Raw genomic sequence first — 16,098 nt, forward strand, 5'->3', positions numbered from 1 at the left:
CCTTATGTGAAGCGACACTCCTATGGAGTGGATGGAGATGAGGTTCCTAATGTGAAGCGGCACTCCTACGGCGTGGATGGAGATGAGGTTCCTTACGTGAAACGCCACTCCTACGGTGTGGATGGAGACGAAGTTCCTTACGAGAAGCGGCACTCCTACGGCGTGGACGGAGATGAGGTCGAGCAGGTTTAGACACCACTAAGCTGCAGATAACTGGATCCTTATATGGAATAAGCCTAACAACCATCTATAACGTGTTCTACAGGCGAGCGCGACAACCAACCAACTTTGCACCCTCTTTGAGCATATATTTCTCACCACATTCATTACATAGCAGTATACATCTATATAGATAGAGTATGCCAAGCAGTCTCTTGAGTATCCCTTTTACATGTACGTGGATTATGCCTAGTCTCTCTACAACTTGGACAGCGCGCTAGAGCCTGGCGACTAGGAGGACCTTATTATTCTCTCAACGCCTTTCACGAGCAATTTGCTTTTTCTGACTCTACCTCATTACCCTTCTTAAGCCCTGACCTAATATAAATCCATATCAATCAATTAAGATTGAATAAACCTTGAATGATCACCTTATGTTAACACGCTATAGCTAGCAACAATACTATGATGATTACCCTAGTTTTGATAGAAACAAATAGAGATGCTCGCAAGCTGGATAGCTGCTTCATTTCAAGCCTGAAGTGAGTCATTATATGTTGAGATGGCAGAAGTTGCACTGGGAGAAGTGCCGGGCCTAATTGCAGGACATGACAGTTCTCTAGCCTGCATCTACAGGTACTCATCCGGCATCGGGATAAGTGTCTCGTTGTTGGCCGCACACATAGCTGGGTGATCCTCCGGAAGAGCCTGTATGTCAGCCATCTTGACGTCGGAGCACTACCTTTGCATCAGCATCAGTTCTGCTACCTGCAAGCCGGAGTAACTGACATGGTATTGCACACTCCCCGTCCTGGGATCCCTCGCCTCAAAGTACATGACTCCCATCTCGTCGAGCTTGGTCTGGAATGGTATCGTGACGTTCACACACAGCTGCCCCGAAGCCTGGATAGGCACATCCTGCAGGATGATGTAGGGGAAGTCGTCTCTCTTTCTCGGCACTCTATGTCGTGTATAGAGCGCCGTCACAAGGTCCCCAGGATGGCCGGAGAAGGAGAGGAAACTGCGGGAGCGGCGGGAGTACCGTTGAGGATTATGCACTATCTCCCCTTTCTCTGTATCAGCCTACGCTGCTGCTAGACCAAAGATAGAGAGGAACATACTGCAGAAAGGGTTATACCTATCAACCTGTGACCGGGTCCTGGGGTTTGGACCGCGGGACATCCATGGGAACTGGACGTGGAAGCCAGCGTGTGCAGCGGATGTGAGATTGATGTTGATGCTGAGGGCAAGCAGGAAGGTGATTGCGGCAAGGGGAGAAGGCATAATTACCAGAAATCAAGGACAGCACTGGACAGAGAGAAAGGGGAGTATACGAGTATACTCGAACAATTCAACTCCCTTTAAACCCTTTACCTGCTTGGAGGAGCGGTCACAGCGACACCCCAAAATGGAGAGTCGCCGAGTGTGCGCTTATGCGACCTGAAAGATGCACTAACACATAGGGGCGTAGAGGGGCAAGTTTCTAGTACTGTTTCTAATAAATACTTTAAGCTTACTTTTCCTTATAGTGTGCCCTCTCTCTTGTCTTACCTACTCCAGTCTGTTTTTTGACCGCCTCTTCTTATATCCTCCTCGGGGGTGATGTGCGCTGATGCGACCTAAAAGATGCACAGACGCACAGGGGTGCAGAGGGGCCAATTTTCTAGTAGAATATAACCCTACCATCTCGGGCGAGCGATTTAACCTTGCTTTCATCCACGGCGCGCCCTGTCTCTCCTCTTCCTCGCTCTTCTCTACTCTTTGACCGCCCCTCGCCATGTCCTCCTCTAAAGCAAAGTCCAGCTCTTCCCAGTATGCGCCCCTTTCGAGACACGATGATGATGAGGACTCTAGCACAACTCTTGAGAAGCGCTCCTCCTGCGAGGACGACCACTCTGCTCCCTTATTACAAGCCCCGGACAACCTTGCCGCTCTCGCACCGTCCAAGCCCTCCCAGCTGCCCAAGCTCATCTTCTACTTTTCCTTCGCCCTAGCACTGCTATCAGCTATAAACGCTGCTCTCCTTCCCATTACACTATCAAAGTACCAAGCTTACCCCTTCTCTGACTCTGAACTCGAGGCCCTCCCCTATGGCGACGCCAGGCTGGGATTGAGCAAGGTAGCGGAATTCATCCCCCCTCCTCAGGCCTATTCCCACGCCTGGCCGGATAGAATTGCACGGGTGAGCCGGAAATTGAGGAATGCCGTGTGGGGTCATGGAGTGCAGGTTTATATCACTGTAGAGGTCTGTATTCCGTCCTTGATCTTTCCTCATTCCCTTTCGTATATTCTATGTGTGCAGATGCTGACGCCGGAGAAGGACTCGACAATCATGCGCTTCCCCGTCCCCTCCACCGGTGTCAACGCCTGCGCGCTCCTCTGGCGGCCGCCTCCCCAGTTCTCTGCGCGTGCCAAAGATCTCACCACCAAGGGCGATATAACGGAAATCGAAGTCTGGCAGCTTATTGCACCTTCGGCCACATCGGCCACCGTCTCTTCCAGTCTGGACGGGCTCGACTATGACACCTTGTCGTATTCGACCCTTCCCGTGCGCGGAGAGCTGCTCGGCGTGTTAGACCTCACAGCCAAGCCAAACAGCACAACACTAGACTTTGCCTGTCCCGGCAGGGCAGAGAGTCTAGTGGTGGAGATGAGATGCCAGCGCGTGGCGTGCCATGTGAGCTTTATGCAGATTGATATAGCGCCGAGCTTTGGGTTTGAGTTGGTGAGAAAGAGGGAATGAGTGAGGTAGATCAAATATATTATATTTAATCACATTATCATTCACATAGAATAGATTGTGTCTCTAGTATTTTAGTGACTCTTAGTGATCATCTATATGCCTAGTATCTTTACTCAACTGGCAATCTACTGCGCCGAGGGTTCTCCTCCACATGAAAGTAAACCTGTAGGCAGAGCCGATCGATTAGATAAGGAGATGTCTGATTTTCAGAATTATAGAAAGAGGACAATTTAAAGGCCTGTCTCTTGGGGTAGTTGGGCAGTCACCTACCCTTCTACTAATTTCCGAAAGGTATAATAGCCTAAATCATGATAAATAAGTTATATTATTAGCTTCTAAATAAAATAATCAGACATGAGGCCTGTCTGGTATCTTAAAAGTAGATGCTAATCCTAAAAGGGAAAGCAGCCTACATGACCCCTCATTCACTTGTGATGCCTGAGGCATCCGTCATTAGCACCCTGTCGTTGCTGTCATGGCGACCGTTCAACTTTCACTCTGCAGCTCTTCAGTAACTCTCCAGTAGCTACAATAAATGCTACTTCTAATTTCCATCTTATAGCTACGCAGAACACACTCGGCCCTCTTCTGCCTCACAGCCATCGACGACATGTCTACTCAACTCGACGCCGCCTCTCTCGCCCGTGTCTCCCTCCACGACCCCAAACACTTCAGCATCCAGCACTCCCAGACCCTCCACCGCCTGGTGATCCTGCAGCACTGGAACATTCCCACTGGCTCCAAGGTGCTGGAACTAGGGTGCGGACAGGGGGACTGCACGACTGTCCTTGCCCATGCTGTAGGCGAGGAGGGGAAGGTGGTGGCGGTCGATCCGGCGGACTTGGATTATGGTGAGTCCTCTCGCTTTTCTTACCCTGACTGCCTGTCCTGGCGGTGCGAATGGGAAGCAGCCAACTGATGGCTCCTACAGGTAGCCCCTATACTCTCGGTCAAGCACAGGGTCACATCTCGCAAGGCCCGCTGGGGAAGCGGATTACTTGGGTCCAACAATCCCCCCTGGACTACCTGTCCTCCCTCCCCTCCCCCTCTTCCACCTCCTTACCACCCGCCAGCCAGAGTAAGGCCTTCGATGTAGCAGTGCTCGCCCACTCCCTATGGTACTTTGCCTCCCCTGAGCTCATCCTTTCCACCTTTCATGCCCTCAAGCAGCACAGCAAGCGTCTCCTGCTTGCTGAGTGGTCGCTAGTAGCGACGAACCCCTCTGCCCAGCCCCATGTGCTAGCTGCGCTTGCCCAGGCAGCGCTCGAGTGCCGCAAACCCAAGAGCGACTCGAATGTCCGCACGGTGCTGGGACCAAAGCGGCTTACCGAGTTGGCCCTGGCTGCCGGGTGGCAGCTGGAGAGTGAGACCCGCGTGCAATGTGGGGAGGGGTTGTTGGATGGACAATGGGAAGTCTCTGCTTGTCTTGCTTCCTCTTTCGAGAGGGAAGTAGAGGAGAATGTAGATGATAAGAGGGATCAGGCAGTGGTTCTCGCGTTACGGGACGCATGTGAGGCGAGCTTGGAGAGTGTGCAGGGGGGTAAGAAAGGAGTCAGGGCCATGGATGTTTGGGTTGCTAGTTTTGTCTGATGAGGCGAGCTGAGTGTATCCTAGCCCTCTTCCAATCCCATTCTCTGACTCTGCTTTACTTGGGCAACTCGATTTAAAATGCAACTATTCAGACTGAAGCGCCATATAAACAGTAACACTTTGTGCCCTCCGCTCTTGCCGCCCTTCCTTTGCCCAGGATCAGACACCGCATACTTCTCACCATCATCCAGGCCTCAGCTTAGGGGGTGAGGACTGTTAGCCTAGTATCTAGTAATGACTTCCATCAAGCAAAGGATTCCTGCATATCCCTCCAGCTTACCCCAATTTTCGTATACTGTAAGTATCAGGCCTAGGGGAACCTAACCAGCATGGCCAAGAAGACCGACACTATCCGCAAGAACCTCTCGTGGACCCTAGCCCCCTAGCACTAATTGAGCCACACAACTCTTGTTTCGTTACATCGAGTTTAATTGATATTGAATACACGATATAAGCTATAAGTTAAATAGATATATACTGTCTTTAGCCCTGAATATGTATAGATTCATTGAAGCAAGGCTACAAGGAAGCATAATTTTACACATCCCCTCATATTTTTTCGAGATCTCAAAAAATCATTCATTGATGAAGTTTACAAGGTCTGCTATTGAATATTCTTCACTGATTCATTCTATCATTTTCAGCATGTAGTAGGAATATAGCATACGTATTAACTGTAGTACATGTACCAGAGAAGACATAAGCATTAGAACCTGTAGTGTATATTAAATATCATGCCTTGCATACTTACTACGCAGGCGAAGTTGCTTGCCACGCCAGTATAGTATAAAAGGATATGGGACGAAAAGACAAGTCACGCAGCCAAGTAGTGTGCAGGCCCATCCTACTCCCAGTTCATGAAACATCGCAGTGGCAAACAAGGGAAAACCAGCACCAAATGAAGACCGGAGGAGGTCATTCCCGGCCAGGACAGACGCGGCATATTTAGGGTAAGCATGGGTTTGGTAGCAAAAGATGCAGTTGAAGATCAAACAACCACCCACTGAGAATAAACCTGATGCAATGATCGGGACTATCCAATGGACCGACTCAAAATTCCCAGTCCACCCAAACCAGAATAGAGAGACTGGTAGACAGATACTGCCAAAGCAAGCTGGTGGTAGTTGCTCTTCCGGAGGGAGCGTTCCATCCTGGTTGAATCTTTTCGACTGGTAAAAGTATTTCCAGGAAAAGTAACCTGGAATAGCGAAGCAAATAGTCCCAGTAATGGTTCCAAGAAACGACATGCCACTTTGACCGGGATTGAAACCATGCACTTCCTCGAATATGATCGGAAATGCCTCGAACCATATATAGAGAATACCATAAACAAATGCAATATAGATATTCATCACGAGGACAATCGGTTCCAAGAAACAAAGCTGAAAGGGTCGAATAAGAGCTTCGAATATGATATCCTAGAATAGTGTTAGCCGAGTGATATTTAAGCCATGAGTGGAAGTTGTTCTTACCCTTGATGATGTTTCGCGAAACTCAAGCTCAGCCTCTGAGCAAAATGAAGAGCTTCCAGAGGTCTTGCGAATTCTTCTTGCACGATGATACAGAATGGTAGGGCCATATGTTTCTGGCATGAGGACAAATAGCAAAACAAATGCAAATGTAGATACCCATATCAGCTGCCATATAGTCCAGGTCCAGCCTTTAGCTGAGTAGGCGAACCCCCCTACCATTGGCCCAAGCACTGGTGCAGCAATAGCAAAAGCACCCCAGACGACTATCATGTAATCAGCAACTCGAGGGCTCCAGATGTCCCCCATTGAAGCGCCACCTGTTGCAAGAGCCGGGGAACCAATAAATCCGGTTAGAAATCGGAAAACAAGAACCGCTGCAAAGTTTTTGGCATATACAACAGCAAAGTTCAGCAAAACAAAAGCAAGAAGTGTGAGTAGGTAAACTGGGCTCCGTCCAATGGTAGGAATCTCCGAGAGAGGAGACCATATCATGGGGCCTGAGATGTTTCCAAAGTTAGCCAATGAAAATGTACAATTCGGTTTCTTCTCCCATGGCCAAAGAGTTCGAGTTCTAGACAGAAATGGCTTACCAATGCCGTATCCTAATACAAAGAGCGTCAAGCCCAAGGTTGAGGCGACATTGCTCACTCCAAACTCCTCCGCCACTCCAGGTATACCCGGTGAATAGATAGCAGAACCGATGTAGACTGAAAACGTCAAAACCCATATGAGGGTGCTCACAAACAGTTTCTTTCCTACACTCCAGTTTTGCGGATTCTTTGTTCTTTTAGCGAATAATCTTAGGCCCCAGTATGCTGGTGAAAATAGCTTACCTCACTATCATTTTTCCTCCAACCAACGACGACAATTGTATCAGGGCAAGTCTTGGGTGCTAGCTTTTGGTTTGGATTTGAACAAGGCGAACCGCTCGCAATGGCCTCTGAAGTGCTCTTCTCTGTGGCGTATTCATTGATTCCTAACTCTGCGGAAGAATTCGCGTTTTCAAAAGCAGCCTCAGCAAATTCTCCCCTAAGGTAATCACCACATTCCTCAGGATAGAGCAGAAGCCGGTGGCAGCTAGTTATCCGAATAAGTTTTCCAAGAGCTGTGTCTCTAATCAGTTCAACCATTATGATGGATTCATTTACAGGCGACTTTCACCAGCGCTTGGAATTCAATCAAATGAAAAAGGCGGAGACTAGTTAACCAGACTTAGATATTATTTAATTTGGAAAAAATGACTGTGCCATGCTTTCAAATTGGATCAAGAAAATTATAGTCCTAGCTGTAGATCCTATTGTCTCGAACCTCCTCGGGAACCAACTGGATCCTGAGGCGGGACCCACCTCCGGTAAGAAAACGTTCATTTAACTCGGATATCCGACCCTATGCGGGATAGCTCAATAAAAACATAGCATTGAACCCAGGTACACCATTTGGCATATCATTACTAAACATACCTAAGTGATTTTCAAGCACTTGAGCAGCACTACTTGAATTTTAGCTATTGCTAAAATAATACAATAATTATGATATTTTAGCATTGGTGGAAGGATATATCCCAGCGAGGAAAGTCTTACGGACACACTATGTGGGATTATACTGATATATGCTATGAATAGTGTTCGTTTTTATATGAGGTTATTCATCTGGAACTACTGATACTATCTAAAGTGGAATTAAACATTAGTAAACTAATAAAAACTCACTGGGTCAGGTCTGCCTCTGAATATGAAATATATAATACTCCTTGATTAGTCACTGAGTAGCATAAAAGACCTAGGTTTAGCCAACTTGCTGGAATGTACCTGTTAAAATGCTGTCATATTGGATTCCGTGACGATAGGTCTATTCCCATTGACTATATTACTACTAATTACAGAGTCAGGATGGTAGCCCCCCACATGACCGATATTATCTGTCGCGACCCGGTGGTAGGCATATAAACGTGGAGAATTTGCGCTGCTGAGCTATCACCAACTTCATCTTGAAAAAAAGGTTCACAAAGTGGCTTCAGGGATTAAAATAAAGCCGGAAGGATTTAAGGTGGGGGTGATATATTATATGAGCTTATTATTATTATAGTCTAAAATCCAAATGAGTTTATAAAAAGCAACAAAGAAAGTGCTTGAGGGAGATAGGAATAAGGTCTATAGGCTTATTAATAAAGGGATGGTGTCGAGATACCATAGTTCTCTTAATCTATGTTATGAAGATATTGGGTTAAAACCCATATAGAAAAAGGCCGTTATGCGCCTACCATGCCTATATTATTAATCAGTATACCTCAGATTTTGAGGCTCTTTTAGTCCTCCTGGGCATCCCTGAGTCTGGATGGACCTTTATCCCCACATATACGTGACGTACTGAGCAACCACTACCGGGTCAGCCATTATCATCGACAACCACCCGACCCTAGAAACAAAATCAATGAAAACCCGAATCTAACCCCAGGCACTCACTTTTTCGTGTTCTATGTTGCTGAGCCACCAATATGGCATCCAGGAAGCTTGAATGAGTAAGGAATCCAATTGATCATGGGGCCTCATTAATCTAGAGTTTGCAATCCACCCAATAAACATCATTCTAATGAACTATTATTTCTTGTAAATAATACTTCCAATCCATCCCCTCGACGTGAATTCGTATCAGGTTCCCTAAGCCCATATGAGCAGTAACAGATTATTGTACAGTGGTCCATTTGAAAGGCCAAATGTACCGGACGGATTCATGAGGTCTTAAGGACATCGTATGCCCCCGATTCAAGCATTGCTCTGGCATACTGCTCATGCAGCCAGACTATTGGCGTCGGCATTGGCATCTTGCTGGTTTTCCCTTCCCCTTGAAAGAAAATCGATTTGAATCTCAACTCAACCACATCTTCTTCAGGCTTGACAACGGCACTCAGTTCAATGAGCCCATCCAAAGGCCGAAGTTCAGTCTTGGTCACCTTGTCCCCCCCGCGTATCAATATTGAGCTCTGAGTTTTATCGAGGACGATGAACTCGTCGGTGATTACTGTCCCTGTGTTGTATTCCGACTCTCGAAGCTCCTTCGGGGACCAAAGTTGGTGTTTCGATGTGACCTGGTTCTTCGAAAGCCATGTGAGAAGGTTACGTTGGAATGCGAATCCTAATCCCCGCGTCAGCGTCTTACTCGATGGAAGATCTTTTCAATATTGGCGTGATATGTCCAGGCAGGGAAATGAGATGAAGGAACTACCTACCTAGTCCAGCCCATACTCCACCACAGTATCGTTCGAGTAAACGCTCATTGTGCTGAAGGAGGGTTGGATCAACCTGCGAGATCGGGATTCGCCTGATGTGAAGATCATATATGGCTGGATTGTTGTTGGGATTGTATTGCGTGTAATATTGAGATGTGAAAGTGTCAATCCCAGATGTAAGTGGCACCTTCTCTGTATGACGTATTGTATAAAAGAATGTCCCTGTAGCTAGTACAACGCTCAATGGTAGGCCCCTGAGCACCAGTGATCGAAGAAGGGGCATCTTATCAAAGAGAAATCTAAAGAATGCAAGGGTGGAAAAATATTATTTAGAGAAATGAATATGTAAAAGTTGAACAAGTTTTCTGCAGCTTGCCTCTAAACAAGAGTGAGATGGGAGAGGCGGAGCCTAGCAGCGAGTTGATAGCGGTGAGTTGATATTCACGGCCAGACAGGGGGCGGTTCAGTCTCGGAGATCCGGCTCAAAAGGGCAAAGTTCAGTAAGCCTCGAAACAATTTCCGTGGATTCTTTACAAAAGTGGTATAGTTTCCATCCCTCGGCCCGGGAAGGTGATCCCTCGATCGCCGAAGGACGTGCCGGACTCTTGTCTAAGCGGGCCCTTTCGGGTTTGTGAACAGAAATAGAAGGCCAGATGAATTAGAAGTTCAAAACAAGCCACGTATCTTACTATTTCAGGGAAAAGGCTGATCCTGAAGACTCTGATTTGACCAATTCATGTTTTCATTAGCAGAGTTGAAAATACGTAAAATAGCAGAGCATAATGAGGACACCATGACAATGGTGCCCTTTACTTTGCAGAGGACAATATTTTTACCCAGGATCAGTATTTCGCTCGTCTCAGTTTGGCTGCTACTAGATGGTATCCTAGCCGAGACTAGGGATACACAACTTTGGACTGATATCAATTTCAAAACAGCTTCTTCTTGCTGGGTTTCTCTATCAACCATTAGCCTTTAATCTGATTATTAATATATGTTGACTCTAACTATATAAGTTATGCTAGCTGCATATACTATCTGATTATTAATATATGTTGACTCTAACTATATAAGCTATGCTAGCTGCATATACTATTTCACTATTCTATTATCTCAAGTGACATTGAAATTGAAGTAGGATGAATCTTCAGTTAGACATCCATTGATGACAGCATTCCAATCCGGCAACAGTGGGATCTCTGGCATGGACAAATCGAGAGATGAAAATATACTTTGATTGGCATCAATGAATTCGCCCAATTCGGGGATGGTGGCTGTTCCATGTGCTGTTGCTTCGGTCTCTGGAATCTGGGAAGTACAATGTCCACTGCTGGACAATTGTCTCAATGACAATGCTTGTTGGCGGAGTCGATTGAGACATCTCCAAATGCTACCTCCGTGATCATCATGCATCCCTTCTGAAGAAACATTAACCCTCAATCCCTGAGGAAACATCTCCTCAACCAACGCCCAGGCACGGTCTGTCTCGGAGCCACCAGGGCTTGTACAGAGACAGCGCAGAACGTAGGCGAGAGCGTACCATTGCGTGTACATGCTGAAGAACCACTTAAATCTGGAGGCAAGACCGTCCTTCAATAGCACACGACTGCTTTCCAGTCCATCACAGGCCAAGTTGAACGACAGCTTGAGCACGTCAGGAGTCACATCTTGCTTCTGTGTGCTGATCTCCTCGCGAAGTTGCAGCACAAACTCCATTTTCTTCCTAGCAGTGGTGATATGTTGGAATGCAATGCGCGACAGATCAGTGGGTGTTCCAGATCCAAACAATTCACCATATCTAGCCGACAGATGTTTACGGTGCTCGTCCATGATCTTTCGCTTTTCCACGATATTCAGCAGCGTATCTGCGGAATGTTGCTCTTGAATGTCAAGAATTGGGTGGAGCAATCGGCACGACGCGGTTTGGATGAGGAAGAAGGACATTTCTGTCCAACCATGCGACTCCACTGGAAGGCTTTTCATATCTGGATAGATTTGATTGTCATTCACGTTCAAAGGAAGCCGGAGTCCCCGGTTTGTAACATCGACTGTGGGCTGGAAGCCCTGATCCTCCGGGGCACGCGAGTCAAGCACACACAGATGCCACCAGAGCCGAAGACGCATTTCGGTTTCAAATGGGCTCAGCTGGAGAGAGGCGCCGTCTCGATGCAGGCCAATTGATTGAGCGAGTCGGATCGCCAGTCCATTGAGGACCCATACACCCCGGCCAACTTCATGGGCCCGTAAACAGGTCTGACGTACGTTAGACGGATACACCCTCAGAGCTCACTGAGAGACTTACTGCGTAGATTGCGAGGGCCTGTAATGCCATTATTTCAGGCCGATTCATAAGCTCGGTTACCATCAGAAGGCGGTCCAAAGACATCTTGTAGCGTTTCAAAAGCGCCTGTTCCTCACAGGGCAGGTCAACGGGCTCCCTATCATCATGACACAGGGCTGTGATGGCGGCAAAATAGATGGCAAATGTCAACGCCACCGTCGAAGATGGGGCTGATCGGGGGTCGAGAATGGTTGCAACAACGGTAGACTGGACACTGGGTATATGTAGAATCTTAAGGACCGGATCGACCGATTTGACGTACACATTCCATAGCCGAAGGGCAAGTTGCGGATCAGGATAGCATTCCAACACAGAGACCATGTCAGCACCACCATCTGGCTGTGTGGGAAATGCGTCATGGTCTTTCTTCTGATGCGTTTGAGATTGAACGGTTTGTTTTTCTTCCTGAATGGTATTCACTCGACTATTGTCCAGTAATAGCTCCCATGTTGACTCCGCGTGTGGATTGTCCTGATTTTTGGCACCAGATTGGGCCTGTTGAGTCTCGAACCCAGCACCACCACCACCACCTGTTGTAGTTTGACTCTCCACCAAACGATATAATAGAACCTCCAGTCGCTCCAAGCGGTCAGAGATATCTTTTAGAGAGGGACCTTTCCGTGGTATGTCCGAGTCCCTGGTGGGATACTCGCACGGGGTACCATATCTTGCACAGTTGGTACAAGGAACTCTTCGGTCACAGCGGACCTTGCGCTGGTGACAGCTTCGGCACGACCGTTCCCCGAGCTTGTTGCTTTGGGGGGACGAATCGGAAGAACCAGGCCTCTTTGGTGCTCTAGGCATAATCACACTTTAGTACCGAACATTCGAGACTTAAACAAGCTGTATTAATTGATTCTGGCAGGTCAAAACGTACTGCGGGGAACCAGCTAAGGGTTTCGGCCGCTCGGTGCCGAGGGGTCCGGGGCTCGTAATCATAACCAGTCATAATATAGTGTGAGAATCCTAGTATTCTGAATGCAAATTGAATGTATACGAAGTAGCTGGTATTTGACACGGCATTTCGGCGCCGCTGGGCCCGAAAGAAGTACAATATATATTATTCTTCCACCCGTATTTCAGTCGCAATAATCCGTGTTCTCACTCGATTGAATACTCCTATAAGCCTTTATTGCATCGGCAGCACTTACTCATCATGTCAGATATAGAAGTGGAAGATGGCAACAAAAGGAACAGCGAGGGACAGATTTTGGATCCAAATGCCATAAATGCCATCAACTGGAGTCTCGGAATGAAAATCTATCATACTGCGATCCCTTGCTTCTTAGCCTTCTTAATGTAGGGCTTCAACCCTATACAGAAAATATACTATGCCCCTGCTAATCATTTCATCACTGAAGCACATTCTCTTCCTCCGTCACAGCTCCTGCCACCACAGCGCTCATGACCGAGTTCAACATCAGCCGTACCGCAGCCCTCCTCCCGGGAACATTGTACATGATGGGATTGGCATTCGGCCCAATGATCATGGCTCCCCTATCGGAGTTTATCGGTCGTCGTTGGCTGTATCTGGCGACCTCCTCAAGCATAGTGGCTTTTGCTGGGGGTGCTGGAGCTGCACGCAATTTCGCAACGCTTTTGATCTGCCGGTTTCTCTGTGGCTTCCTGGGCTCAGCAGGAGTGGCCATCGGTGCAGGAACCATCCTTGATGTTTGGGGAGTGGCCAAAGTAGGAGGGTTGGCAAGGCTTCTCTTCATCTGCGGCCCTTTCTTAGGACCGTCTCTAGGCCCATTGGCAGGGGCTTATGCTATGCACGAATATAATGGCGATTGGAGATGGACTCAGTGGATCATAGCTTTGATTGGGGCTCCAACCTGGATTCTGATCCTGTTCATGAAAGAGACCTCTGACGTTCAGATTCAACCGAGTCCTAAACACTCGGGTCGGTTTGGTACTGTGAGATTGGCCTTGTCGACTCTCAAGGCCGCAGTGCTCCGGTCCATGAGGATCCTGTTTACCGAGACCATTGCCTTCTCCATAACTCTATACACAGGATATGCCTATGCAGTGGTCTTCAGCTATTTTGCAAGTGCCACGTATATCTATTCCATTGACTATGATTTCAACGATCGACAAGTCGGCCTTGCCTTCATCAGTGTGGTCATTGGTTATTTTCTGGCCGCGGTCATGCACATCATAGTTGATGCCACGCTTTATGCTCGGGCTGTGCAGAAAGCACCCAATGGCCGTCCAGTCCCGGAGCACCGACTGTACTCCGGGATGGCTGGAAGCATTTTTCTGCCCATTGGGCTATTCTGGTTTGTTGGACTCTGCATACCGCTATAAGATTTAAAAGCTGATCTTTAGGTATGCATGGGCTGCTCACCCAGGTGGCCACTGGGCTGCAGTTGTGGCAAGCGGAATCCCCTTTGGACTTGGTGCTTTTGTTCTCTTTGTGAGTAGATTAAACTCCCAGGCTTTGAAGCTTACTGATTCATTAGCTGTCCTCAATAGTTTACCTTGTTGAGTCATACGGGGCTGAAGCCGCTGCATCGGGTAAGTTCCTCTCTTATTCAGTATTTAGTACAAGACTGACTCTGAAAGCTCTCGCGGCAAATGGATCTGTTCGCTACCTCCTCGGAGCGGTATTCCCATTGTTCACTATTCAGATGTACGAGAACCTGGGCATCCATTGGGCCGGGAGTGTGTTTGCCTTTCTGTCTTTGGCCCTCCTTCCCATCCCTTGGATACTCTTCAAATTCGGCCATAGGCTCCGGAAGAACAGCCGTTTCAGCAAATTTGACCAGAGGTGACAACTGAGGTCTAGAGTATGAGCTTAATACATTGGCAATCATCTTATACATACACCACTCTGCGGATGAGCTCCAACAATCAGGTTGAAGTAACTGGTTGTATTGATAGAATCCTATAGAATTGTATTTAATTTCATTGTTAGTTATCAAACCATTTTGATGCAAGACTTGGAAGAAGGATATATTATCTATAATCAGTAGATTCTATTCCTTTCTATTAGAATTTAGTTGGGTATTTATAATGTAATACGAGTGTGATAGTACTATTAGAGAAACAACGTCATATTCTTACTATAAGGTGCCAGAAACAACCCTGACCTTCATGTCCGAATCGCCACAGGGACACAGGACCAGAGCCATGCGCCAGGCTCGCGCATTTCTTGTCAACTACTAATTTAGCGTTTCTATATGCAATTAATACCAGACAATGCTATAAGGACTTTGTCAAGACCCAGTATAGCAGGGTCTTGGCATTAAGTAATATCACTCCGGCAGCTGCACGATGGTTTTATGAATACTGCTGATCGTATACTTTTCTAAGCCAAATTGGTGACCACCGCAGAGAGAAATTCCTGATCTAGCCTAGATGGGACATGCTTTTGTGCTAGATGCCCAGATTCCAAAATGCCAAGGCATTCAGGGTTCACAGAAAGGGTATTTATGCCGGCTTGCAGAAGTTTATCTTATCTGATCAGCATCCTAGCCAAGTCGAAACATCCACTTCTGGCGAAACATGTCAAATAGTCCGAGAAATGTCAAATTAATGTCTCAGAACGAACTGTACAGTCAGTGTCATATGTAATAAACTCTCTCGGCGGATGGCCCTCTGTCAAGTTCAAATAGAGCCCATTCATGCTCTTTCAACAGCTTCATTCTCATCATCTCATCTCATCTTATCATTTCTAATAGAAGTTCAAGCCTACCTCTCATTATAACCATGCGTGTCTCTGCCATTGTCCTCCTCTTCACCTCGGCCGTGATGTCCGTCATGGCCGTTCCGCTGCCGGACGCCGATGTTGCTGACCCCAACACCAACGTTGAGCAAATTGACAATGTGAGTTGTCCCCAGGGAAATGTTATATCTATTCGTAATATAAGCCCCTGCTGATAATATATAGGAGATCTGGATCACCAAGCGCTGCTGCATCCTTTGCGACGGCCCCGCCCGCTGCATCCAACCCGGTCATTACTAGATGCTGTCGAATATGAGAGCGGTCTTCAAGACATAGGTGGAGGTCAGAGAAATAAGAAAAGTTAGCTAGATCTATCTATAGATAGGAGCTAGGCCAAGCACAGGACCGTACATTCACATTTTATCTTTAGGCTCTCATAGACATGTATATTATAATGGTGAGGTGTAAGATCTCATTCTTGCTGGTCTATGACTTACTCATGATATAATATATCACTCCTCATGGCTTTAACTCAGATTCTAGTGTTTAGAATAGTAGATTAGTATTATTTTGCTATAATATAGACTAAGACTCCTATATGTTAAATAATAGATTGAATGATGTACTAACTATTTAACTATTAGATGGCCATGCTGCATGTCGGATGGATAGTATCTAGCCACCTATTTAATATCAATTGATTGTTATTGGTAGGTAGCCACCAGAATCACCACAGATGAAACAGGTATAAATAGATTCATTCATAAAGCGTTTCATGCCATGAGGAAAGTGTTTGGAATAAATGAATAAAACACTTGAAACCTTATATCAAACTTGACGTAAAGAATTAGCATAGAAGGCAATCTAGATTCTATACAGCTATTAGAAGCTATAGCAAAC

General features: G+C 46.8%; 6 protein-coding genes across 6 annotated transcripts; 2 read left to right on the forward strand and 4 right to left on the reverse strand.

Moving 5' to 3' along the window:
- Positions 1–723: 723 nt before the first annotated feature.
- ASPZODRAFT_25880 (hypothetical protein) lies at positions 724–1,443 on the reverse strand (the record flags this gene model as incomplete). The annotated part of the gene is made up of 3 exons (XM_022728022.1): positions 724–897; positions 949–1,226; positions 1,281–1,443. 3 exons carry the CDS (start codon positions 1,441–1,443, stop codon positions 790–792), a joined length of 549 nt encoding a protein of 182 aa, XP_022580483.1. The 3' UTR covers positions 724–789.
- Positions 1,444–1,815: 372 nt separating this feature from the next.
- Positions 1,816–4,754, forward strand: ASPZODRAFT_159594 (hypothetical protein). The gene is made up of 4 exons (XM_022726417.1): positions 1,816–2,404; positions 2,480–2,777; positions 3,502–3,753; positions 3,834–4,754. The coding sequence occupies exons 1-4, from the start codon at positions 1,937–1,939 to the stop codon at positions 4,490–4,492; spliced, it is 1,677 nt and encodes a 558-aa protein (XP_022580484.1). The 5' UTR covers positions 1,816–1,936; the 3' UTR covers positions 4,493–4,754.
- Positions 4,755–5,217: 463 nt separating this feature from the next.
- On the reverse strand, positions 5,218–7,094 carry ASPZODRAFT_152227 (hypothetical protein; the record flags this gene model as incomplete). Its single annotated transcript, XM_022725827.1, has 4 exons — positions 5,218–5,910; positions 5,965–6,461; positions 6,555–6,741; positions 6,798–7,094. The coding sequence occupies 4 exons, from the start codon at positions 7,092–7,094 to the stop codon at positions 5,218–5,220; spliced, it is 1,674 nt and encodes a 557-aa protein (XP_022580485.1).
- Positions 7,095–8,692: 1,598 nt separating this feature from the next.
- ASPZODRAFT_67376 (hypothetical protein) lies at positions 8,693–9,473 on the reverse strand (the record flags this gene model as incomplete). Its single annotated transcript, XM_022729453.1, has 2 exons — positions 8,693–9,096; positions 9,191–9,473. The coding sequence occupies 2 exons, from the start codon at positions 9,471–9,473 to the stop codon at positions 8,693–8,695; spliced, it is 687 nt and encodes a 228-aa protein (XP_022580486.1).
- Positions 9,474–10,303: 830 nt separating this feature from the next.
- Positions 10,304–12,335, reverse strand: ASPZODRAFT_142614 (hypothetical protein; the record flags this gene model as incomplete). Its single annotated transcript, XM_022724864.1, has 2 exons — positions 10,304–11,443; positions 11,493–12,335. 2 exons carry the CDS (start codon positions 12,333–12,335, stop codon positions 10,304–10,306), a joined length of 1,983 nt encoding a protein of 660 aa, XP_022580487.1.
- Positions 12,336–12,687: 352 nt separating this feature from the next.
- On the forward strand, positions 12,688–14,305 carry ASPZODRAFT_67518 (hypothetical protein; the record flags this gene model as incomplete). Its single annotated transcript, XM_022729468.1, has 5 exons — positions 12,688–12,830; positions 12,893–13,810; positions 13,860–13,947; positions 13,994–14,048; positions 14,097–14,305. 5 exons carry the CDS (start codon positions 12,688–12,690, stop codon positions 14,303–14,305), a joined length of 1,413 nt encoding a protein of 470 aa, XP_022580488.1.
- Positions 14,306–16,098: the final 1,793 nt, after the last annotated feature.

The sequence above is a fragment of the Penicilliopsis zonata genome, assembly GCF_001890105.1.
Source record: "Penicilliopsis zonata CBS 506.65 unplaced genomic scaffold ASPZOscaffold_8, whole genome shotgun sequence".
Lineage (NCBI taxonomy): Eukaryota > Fungi > Ascomycota > Eurotiomycetes > Eurotiales > Aspergillaceae > Penicilliopsis > Penicilliopsis zonata.

What these genes read in the sequence shown, in the direction of transcription:
- ASPZODRAFT_159594 (XM_022726417.1), top strand. Translation starts at nt 1,937, where the DNA reads ATGTCCTCCTCTAAAGCAAAGTCCAGCTCTTCCCAGTATGCGCCCCTT. An exon ending in AGGTTTATATCACTGTAGAG is followed by an intron (nt 2,405 to 2,479) that starts GTCTGTATTCCG and finishes ACGCCGGAGAAG; the next exon opens with GACTCGACAATCATGCGCTT. An exon ending in CACAACACTAGACTTTGCCT is followed by an intron (nt 2,778 to 3,501) that starts GTCCCGGCAGGG and finishes TCTGCCTCACAG; the next exon opens with CCATCGACGACATGTCTACT.